Source organism: Notolepis coatsorum, assembly GCF_963971535.1.
Source record: "Notolepis coatsorum genome assembly, chromosome: 2".
In the NCBI taxonomy this organism is placed as follows: Eukaryota; Metazoa; Chordata; class Actinopteri; order Aulopiformes; family Paralepididae; genus Notolepis; species Notolepis coatsorum.
The window spans coordinates 147,394,983-147,405,414 of NC_140166.1; the positions used below are offsets into that span (position 1 = coordinate 147,394,983).

The 10,432-nt window shown below is 41.0% G+C and overlaps 1 protein-coding gene across 1 annotated transcript in view; it reads left to right on the plus strand.

The window, feature by feature from the left end:
- Nucleotides 1-10,432, plus strand: part of LOC311223559 (CUB and sushi domain-containing protein 3-like) — a gene marked incomplete at both ends in the record, with an annotated part of 752,195 nt that overhangs the window by 485,504 nt on the left and 256,259 nt on the right. The window contains 2 exon segments of the mRNA XM_084308339.1: nucleotides 3,518-3,636; nucleotides 10,334-10,403. Of these exon segments, the coding sequence (XP_084164465.1) occupies nucleotides 3,518-3,636; nucleotides 10,334-10,403 (189 nt within the window).

The window sequence follows — 10,432 nt, forward strand, 5'->3', positions numbered from 1 at the left end:
TCACTTTGTTCTAGCGGAGCTGAGCGCTTCTGTCAAGTAAGACTTGGGGGGATTGCATTGTATAATTTCACAGTGATTGCCTCACATCATAGTTGGAGGGATTTTGTTGATTACAACCACCGGTGGAATAGCCTGCTGCCTTCTCCCAGTTTCCCAATGGTATGATTATAGAAGAGAAAAGAGAGAGAGAGAGAGAGAGAGAGAGAGAGAGAGAGAGAGAGAGAGAGAGAGAGAGAGAGAGAGAGAGAGAGAGAGAGAGAGAGAGAGAGAGAGAGAGAGAGAGAGAGAGAGAGAGAGAGAGAGAGAGAAAGAGAAAACCTCCCTATCAAATTATTATGATTACAAGTGCATTAAAATGAAGCACTGTGTAAATGCATGTTACATGTTTGTTTTCCACCGTCTATAGGTACTCTATGATGTAAACGTGTGTAATCGTTGTATATTCATTATGATATGATGTGTTCTCTCTGCATGGAGAGTGTCGTGGTTTCAGGACGACGTTTTCATGGAGAGGAGATATTACTAGGGTTATTATTAGAGTGTGTGTCTTTACTGTGTAACTGCAGAGTGTGTGTCTTTACTGTGTAACTGCAGAGTGTGTGTCTTTACTGTGTAACTGCAGAGTGTGTGTCTTTACTGTGTAACTGCAGAGTGTGTGTCTTTACTGTGTAACTGCAGAGTGTGTGTATTTACTGCGTAACTGCAGAGTGTGTATCTTTACTGTGTAACTGCAGAGTGTGTGTCTTTACTGTGTAACTGCAGAGTGTGTGTATTTACTGTGTAACTGCAGAGTGTGTATCTTTACCGTGTAACTGCAGAGTGTGTGTCTTTACTGCAGAGTGTGTATCTTTACTGTGTAACTGCAGAGTGTGTGTCTTTACTGTGTAACTGCAGAGTGTGTGTCTTTACTGTGTAACTGCAGAGTGTGTGTCTTTACTGCAGAGTGTGTGTCTTTACTGTGTAACTGCAGAGTGTGTGTCTTTACTGCAGAGTGTGTGTCTTTACTGTGTAACTGCAGAGTGTGTATCTTTACTGTGTAACTGCAGAGTGTGTGTCTTTACTGTGTAACTGCAGAGTGTGTGTCTTTACTGCAGAGTGTGTGTCTTTACTGGGTAACTGCAGAGTGTGTGTATTTACTGTGTAACTGTAGAGTGTGTGTCTTTACTGCAGAGTGTTTGTCTTTACTGTGTAACTGCAGAGTGTGTGTCTTTACTGCAGAGTGTGTGTCTTTACTGTGTAACTGCAGAGGGTGTGTATTTACTGTGTAACTGCAGAGTGTGTGTCTTTACTGCGTAACTGCAGAGTGTGTGTCTTTACTGCAGAGTGTGTATCTTTACTGTGTAACTGCAGAGTGTGTGTCTTTACTGTGTAACTGCAGAGTGTGTGTCTTTACTGCAGAGTGTGTGTCTTTACTGTGTAACTGCAGAGTGTGTGTCTTTACTGTGTAACTGCAGAGTGTGTGTCTTTACTGCAGAGTGTGTGTCTTTACTGTGTAACTGCAGAGTGTGTGTGTTTACTGCAGAGTGTGTGTCTTTACTGCAGAGTGTGTGTATTTACTGTGTAACTGCAGAGTGTGTGTATTTACTGTGTAACTGCAGCGTGTGTGTATTTACTGTTTAACTGCAGAGTGTGTGTCTTTACTGTGTAACTGCAGAGTGTGTGTCTTTACTGCAGAGTGTGTGTCTTTACTCTGTAACTGCAGCGTGTGTGTCTTTACTGTGTAACTGCAGAGTGTGTGTCTTTACTGTGTAACTGCAGAGTGTGTGTCTTTACTGCAGAGTGTGTGTCTTCAATGTGTAACTGCAGAGTGTGTGTCTTTAACTTTATACAACTTTGTCTCGAGGTTCTTTGACGATCAAACAGGGCTTTTAGATTGAGCTCGGAGCTCGGAGTGCAAATCACTGTCTTCACGACAGAGTTGGGTTCAACACTCTATGCATCACGTCTTGTGGTGGTGGTGGTTGTTGTTGTTGTTGTTGTTGTTGTTGTTGTTGTTGTTGTTGTTGTTGTTGTTGTTGTTGTTGTTGTTGTTGTTGTTGTTGTTGTTGTTGTTGTTGTTGTTGCTGTTGTTGTTGTTGTTGTTGTTGTTGTTGTTGTTATTACTACTGACATGTTGTTCAGCTCTGCTGAATGAAAGTGACGCTGCGTGTCTCCCGTCTGTCGTGCAGCTCCTTCAGGTCGACACGAGAAGCTGAGAGGGAGACGGCACTGTTTTTATTTTTCCACAGTCGAATATTAATTTTCACAATCGAATGTGAAATGTTTTTTGTTGTAAATTCCCCATTATCTTGTTATGTTGGGTCTTATTATTTCCAGTCAGGCACAGTAACAGGGGTCCTAGTGTAACATGCTGTCACACCAGAGAGTGTATTGGTGAATAATGTAAGTTATTAATAACCTACACAATGTAGTGCTTGTGGTTTTGTTAGAATGTTAAATGTCATATGTAGCCTGCATTATGTTTTGGTATGTTGTTGTGACTTATATGTATATATATATATATATATATGACTATAACTTGTTTTTTGCTACTTTGTGTTATATTTTATTCAGGCTGCTAGTTGAGCTAACGCTAGCCAGCTAGTTGTGCTATATAGCATATGTTTAGTTGTGTGTGTATTCTAAATACTAGCATGTTGTGATTAGCAGGCATAATTACCTTAATGTACCCTTTAATTTTTATATTTTCTTGTTCTGTTTTTCGGAAACCATTCTCAATCATCCAAATTGTTTATGTAAAAATCATCTGTGTCGATGCCGATCTTAATGAGTTAATAAATACCAAGAGCTGTTCTCTGTGTCCCTCTGTGGATGAAGTGGTTCCACGACACATTACAAACATCATATTTACAATAAGTTGATCATTCATTTGCCTATAGAATATTTGTCGACAGCCCTTGTGATCGCCGTCAGTATATTTAAATCTCATTCATTTCATTCACATGGGGCGACAGTGGCTAAGGAGGTAGAACGGTCGTCTGGTAGTCGGAAGGTTCCCGGTTTGATTCCTGCTCCTTCCAGGCAGCATGCCGATATGTCCTTGAGCAAGACACTTAACCCCTAATTGCTCCTGATGAGCAGGTCGGCACCGTCCATGGTCGCCTCCACCGTCGGTGTGTGAATGTGTGCATGAATGGGTCAAATGTGAGGAACAAAAAATGTGCACTATATAAGCTGCTATATAAATAAAGTTATTATTATTATTATTATTATTATTATTATTATTATTATTATTATTATTATTATTATTATTATTATTATTATTATTATTATTATTATTATTATTATTATTATTATTATTATATAAATGCTCCATTTATGTATTTAACTTGGGGATTCCACAGTATGGAAGTCCCGACATGCTCCGCATCGACCCGTGACTGACGGCCCCCTCTGTGAACCCTGCTGTTTATGTGCTGATGTCAACAGTGGAGTCGTGGTTATTGCCGGCTGAAGAGGCCTCTCTGTGCAGAAGAATGATCGCTGTCTACACTTGTGTTTGTGACTCTTTCATAAGCAATAGGGTTGGATTCGTGCCCAGAGCCGCTGCCCCCCAGTAACGGGCAGAGAGTGGGAGAGCGCTACACCGTGGGAGACCTGGTCAGCTTCCAGTGTCTCCAAGGCTTCACCCTACAGGTGAGACAACACACACACACACCCTCCAGGTGAGACAACACACACACACACACACACACACACTACAGGTGAGACAACACACACACACCCTACAGGTGAGACAACACACACACACACACACACTACAGGTGAGACAACACACACACACTCTACAGGTGAGACAACACACACACACACACACACACACACACACTACAGGTGAGACAACACAGTGTGTGTGTAGGTGTGTCTACGTGTATGTTTGCCTGTAAGCTTGAATGTGTTTTCTGCTGGTGTATGTTTGCATGTTTGAGTGTGTCTGTGTATGACACACCTTTACAAATCTACTCTTGTGTGTGCGTGTGTGTGTGTGTGTATGTGTGTGCGTGTATGTGTGTGCGTGCGTGCATTTGTGTGTGCGTGTATGTGTGTGCGTGCGTGCATTTGTGTGTGCATGTGTGTGTGTGCGTGAGTGTGTCTGGAGGTGTTTTCTTTTGACACCTTTTTCTAAAGGGATTTCTGAATAAAAGCTGTAGACAGAGAGCCGTGCTGCTTTTGATTGATTGAATTGATTGAATACTTTATTTTGACACAATCGTAGGACACATTTTTTTTTAAAGACAAAACAATAACAGTGTCAACAACGCTGGTCAAAAATGGATAAAACACAATAAAGCCAAGGCTTGTTTCCATTGTGGTCCATACATGGAACATAAAAAGGCACAGAAACACAAATGGACATGTACACTAGACAGGACACATCCTAAAAATGTGTATAAAAACACCTAACCTGACAACTCATACAGTTAACTAATGTTAAAAGAAAATCCGCAAACCCTTAAAAGCAACTCATGATGAAAGAAATAAAAGCCAAGTTATGATAAAAGGGATAAAAAACATATTATTTTAAATCTTTTTATTTTTCATGAGGTTTCACATTCAATCGACAGATCTACAGAATGTTCAGTGTCACTCTCATGAACAATTTTTAACAATTTTCCTTGTGCTCCCCACTCAATCCATTCTCCCATCTCTCACTCACACTCACACACACTGGGACATACACACACGTACACGCGCACACACGCGCATACAGGCATACACACACACACATACACACATACACTTGCCCACATACACACAAATAAACAATTAGACAACAAAAAAAAGAAAATAATAATAATAAAAATAAAGTAAAATAAAATAAAATAAAGGGACAGTAGGTAAATCATAAGTAAATAAGTAATAAGGAATAAAAGTGCAAATGTCGGTATTGTAAACAGTGAAATTTTTTTTAGCACCCAGTTGCTCATACCCGCTTATCGATGGCTACTCCGACAGAGAAGGGTCCGGGCCGCTGCGTGTTCAGCTCCCTTTCCCAGACCCGACCCCGTGGGGGCAGGGTTTGACTGACAGCCATGCGCAGGCAACCAGGCACTTATACGCAGACAAAGAGCCTCAACAGATCAGCTAATCTAATCTGCTAAAACTCCACGTCTGTTATATTAGATATGACACATTTATAGGACTACATTATGAGTTTCCAGTTGAGTATAGAGTGGATTCCAAAGTTCTTGAAATAAGTGACCCTGGTTGTGCTTTTCAAGCGTTATCTTTTCTAAGGGAAGAAACTGAGATATTTGTTCTATGAACATAATTGAGTGTTGGTGCGATTTCATTTTTCCATAGAAGAAGTATACATTTCTTTGCAAAATATGTTATGTATACCAACAGTCTGCATTTCTTTTGGTCTAAGTGGCAGTTTGTTATATTATTTAATAGATAGACACATGGTGATAACTCAAATTCCAACTCCATGACAGATTTAGTAAATAAGTGGATCTTGTTCCAGAAATGCTTCAATTTGCTACATTGCCAGAACATATATGCAGAAATGTTCCTTCTTTAATTTTACATCTTGGGCAATTTGGTGAGTTTTCTTTCGAGATTTTGTGCATTTTTACAGGAGTAAGGTAGAATTTATGAATAAATTTGAAATTACTTTCTTTGATCTTATTGCTTGTAAAGGGAAAGAAAGTTCGATCACAGATATCTTGCCAATTGTTTTCTTCAAATTTCGTTGCCAGGTCCGTCTCCCAGCATCTTAATAGAGCTGGGAAGACTGTTTGGCATTCATTAGTTAGAATTTCATATAGTTCACTGATTTTACCTTTAATTGTGGATGAGGTAGTTAGTTTTTCTTCCAATTCTGTCATTTCAAAGCTTAACTTGTTTTCTTTAGTAAGTGAACTTAAAGTGCTTTGAATTTGCATATATTTTAAGAAGTCTGAGTTAGGAATGTTGTATTCTTCTCTTAGCTCCTGAAATGCTTTTAATTTCCAGTTTTTATGAAAAAGGTCTTTAAGTTGAGTTACCCCCAAGTGTCTCCACTTACTTGAATGAAAATATTTTTTTAGGTCAGGGTTTTGATGAATAGGTGAATAAACAGAGATGCATTTAGTTATGCCAAACTTTTTCGAGCAATCTTTCCATGCAGATAGGGTATTCACAACCGTGAAATATTGCTTTATATTTTCTATTTTGTCAAAATTCTTTATAAAAAAAAGAGAGTTTAGAGGTAAAGGATCAACCTGTCCCGCTTCTATCTGTATCCAGTGTGAGTCTGGTCCTCCCAATGACCATGATACTATAGTTCGAAGTTGGGCTGACCAGTAGTAGTGTTGGAGATTGGGAAGACCTAGACCACCCATGGACTCAGGTTTCATAAGAGTCAGTAATTTAATCCTTGGTTTTTTATTGGACCAAATAAATTTTGAGATACGTTTATTCAATATGTTAAAATATGTTATAGATAGGTAGCAGGGTACATTTTGAAAGAGAAAGTTCAATCTCGGAAGGATATTCATCCTGATGACGTTTATCCTTCCTAGAAGGGATAGGTGTAGTTTGTCCCATCTACCTAGATCTGTGTTAATTTCAATTGTAAGAGGAGTGTAATTTTTTTCAAATAAATCATTTAATTGCGGTGTAAAGTGTACTCCCAAGTATTTGAAGCCTCCTGGTGACCATCGAAATGGGTAGGATTTCTGCATTTCTTTTGTTGGTTTCATATGTAGGAGACATGCATTCGATTTATTATAATTTATCTTGTATCCTGAGTACTTTCCAAATTGGTCGATTGTGTTATACAGATGTAATAAGGAGTTTTCTGGTTGCTCAATGTATAGAACAATGTCGTCAGCATATAAAGATATTTTGTGTTCAACCTTATCGATATACACTCCTTTTATGTTAATGTTGTCTCGTACAGATGCAGCCAAAATTTCTATTATTATTGCGAATAATGAGCTCGACATTGGGCACCCCTGTCTTGTTCCTCTCATTAAGAGAAACGGATCAGATGTATTGCCATTAGTAATAACTGCTGCTTTTGGAGTTTGATAAATTGCTTTAATCCACTGGATAAAATTTGACCCTATATTAAGTTTTTGCAACACGTTAAAAAGAAAGTTCCACTCGACTCTGTCAAAAGCCTTCTCTGCATCCAGAGATAGGAGTAGAGAGGGCCTTTGTTTTAGATTCAAATGATTGGTTATATTTAATAACCTTCTGATGTTATCGGTAGCATATCTTCCCTTAACAAATCCAGCCTGATCTGGGTTTACCAATTTCGGCGTGATGGTTTCAAGTCTTTTCGCTAATGCTTTGGTGATAGTCTTATAATCATGATCTAAAAGACTTATAGGTCTGTATGATGAACAGTCTAGTGGATCCTTACCACTTTTATGCAGTACTGTGATGTTTGCCAAGCTCATTGTTTGAGGAAGTGCCTTGTTGCGTCCAAAGTTGTTAATCATTCCCATAAAAATGGGTTTCAAGTCATTCCAGTACTCCTTATATAGCTGTGCCGGGAAGCCATCTGGTCCTGGACTTTTGTCTATAGGCATTGAATTAATTGTTGCTAGTATTTCTTGTTCGGTAAAGGGTGCATTAAGACTCTCTTGATCTGATTCTGAGAGCTTTGGCATTTTGATACCTTCTAAGAATCTATCCAGTTCCTCCTGTGTGTAATTACTTTGAGATTTGTATAGTATATTGTAATACTCCTGGAATGCCTGATTTATTTATTTTGGATGATGTGTGATGTTGCCCTTGAACCGAATTGCTTTTATAGTTATAAAAACATATTAAGACCAATTTGAGTTGCTGCTGAGCCATGTTTTTAGGGCAGATTTAAATCCGAGAGGGGAGTTCACGAGATTTATGAATGTTGGCAGGGTATTCCACATTACCGTAGCCGAGTAAAAAAATGCATCTTTCCCCATGCATGTCCTGACTCTCGGCGGGACCAGGTCCGTGGGGCTTCCTCTTGTGGCGTGTTTGTGGACATCTCCTACTTTATTAAAATAATTTACTAGGTACTTGGGGACAGTTTCTTTCAGTACTTTAAAAACCAGTAGCATTTTAAGCTGGTGTACCCTTTCTTCAACCCTAAGCCATCCCATACTGCTAAAGTGGGCTGGCGTTAGGTGAGTCCTAAAGTGAAGGTTGTGCAGGAGTCTCACTAGTTTGTTTTGGGAGGTCTGGAGCTTTGTCTTCATTTGTTTGGATATGTTGCTATACCATGAAGTGCAAGCATAGTCAAAGTGACATTGGATGAGGGCTCCAGCTAGGGTCCTCAGAGCGTTTCTATTTATGAACGAGGAAATTCTAAATAAAAATTTGGTTTTTTGATTGACCTTAGTAATAACTTTTTGTGCCATTTTTTCGTTAGAAAGTTTGTTATTTAAAATAAAGCCCAGGTAGGTGACCTCCTCTTTATCCTCAATAATGTTTTCACCTACTCAAATTTTAAAACCCTGGGATTTCTTTAGGTTGGCGTTTGACCCAAAGAGTATGGCCTCTGTTTTTCCCAGATGTAGAGACAATTTATTGTCACTGAGCCAAGAGCAGATCTGTTTCATTTCACTGCTCAGGACACTTTCCACTTTAGACTTATCCCTGTCAGAGACCAGGAGTGCCGAGTCGTCAGCAAACAGGAACAGGTTGCAATCGCATGCCGATTTCATGTCATTAATATATATTAAAAACAGTTGAGGCCCCAAAATGCTTCCTTGGGGGACCCCACATGTCACTGGAAGGGACGAGGACAAGGTGCCATTGATGTCTACCACCTGTTCTCTTCCCTCCAGGTAGGACTTGACCCATTTGGCTGACTTCCTATCAAAGCCTATCGCTTTCAATTTTTCTAGTAGGATGGAGTGGTTGACCGTGTCAAACGCCTTTTGCAGGTCCAACATTACCATCCCGCAGTAGTTCCCCTTGTCCATCTCACGTTTTATATAATGGGTCAGGTACAGTAAACAGGTGTCAGTGGAGTGTGATTTTCTGAAACCTGATTGGAACTGGTACAGTAGTCTATGTTCAGTCAGGTAGTTGTCTATCTGCTCATATACCAGCCTCTCAATTACCTTTGATATGGAACAAAGGATAGAACATTAAATTAACATGTATTGTCATCATACAGCACAAGTACAGTACAAGAAAATAAGTTTGGCATCCAACCAGAGTGCAACTATAACAGTAAAGTGCAATAGTAATATACAATGTACAGGTGATTAAACTGGGTACAAAATATATTAATTAGTAGTACTGAGTAATAGTGCTCATCAGATCTATGTACAGAGTTGTAGTATTAATATGTACAGTGATACAGGTATAAAGACAGTATGGTGGTAAGTCGTACTGGCCAGCAGTGTAACTAGTAAGAGTAAGTAAGGGATATGTACAGATATAGATATAGTAGCTATAGACATATAGGATTATATGCAGGTATGTACAGACAGATGTGGATTAGCGCTTTAAAATACGAGCCTTTCAGTGCGGATCAGGGGGAAATAATCCCCCTAAAAAATATAACTGTGCACTAAATCCACATGGATGTTATCCCTGCTCAGGAGAGGAGAGGAGAGGAGAGGAGAGGAGAGGAGAGGAGAGGAGAGGAGAGGAGAGGAGAGGAGAGGAGAGGAGAGGAGAGGAGGGGATGAGAGGGGAGGGGAGGAGAGTAGAGGAGAGGAGAGGAGAGGGGAGAGGAGAGGAGAGGAGAGGAGAGGAGAGGAGAGGAGAGGAGAGGAGAGGAGAGGAGAGGAGAGGAGAGGAGAGGAGAGGAGAGGAGAGGAGGGGATGAGAGGGGAGGGGAGGAGAGGAGAGGAGAGGAGAGGAGAGGAGAGGAGAGGAGAGGAGAGGAGAGGAGAGGAGAGGAGAGGAGAGGAGAGGAGAGGAGAGGAGAGGAGAGGAGAGGAGAGGGGAGGGGAGAGGAGAGGAGAGGAGAGGAGAGGAGAGGAGAGGAGAGGAGAGGAGAGGAGAGGAGAGGAGAGGAGAGGAGAGGAGAGGAGAGGAGAGGAGAGGAGAGGAGAGGAGAGGATGGGAGAGGAGAGGAGAGGAGAGGAGAGGAGAGGAGGGGAGATGAGAGGAGAGGAGAGGAGAGGAGAGGAGGGGAGTGGAGAGGAGAGGGGAGAGGAGGAGAGGGGAGGAGAGGAGAGGAGAGGAGAGGAGAGGAGAGGAGAGGAGAGGAGAGGAGAGGAGAGGAGAGGAGAGGAGAGGAGAGGAGAGGAGAGGAGAGGAGAGGAGAGGAGAGGAGAGGAGAGGAGAGGAGCTGACCTGGACCTGTGCTGCTAAGAGACCTGCTTGTTCTGTCGGATCTCTGAGTGGTAATGTTGTTGTTATAGATTGTTGTTGTTGTTGTTTTTCCCAACAGGGTAATGCATATATCACCTGCATGCCGGGACCGGTGCGGAGATGGAACTACCCGGTGCCACTGTGCCTCGGTGAGCTGCTCCCTGCCGCCTCTCTGGGT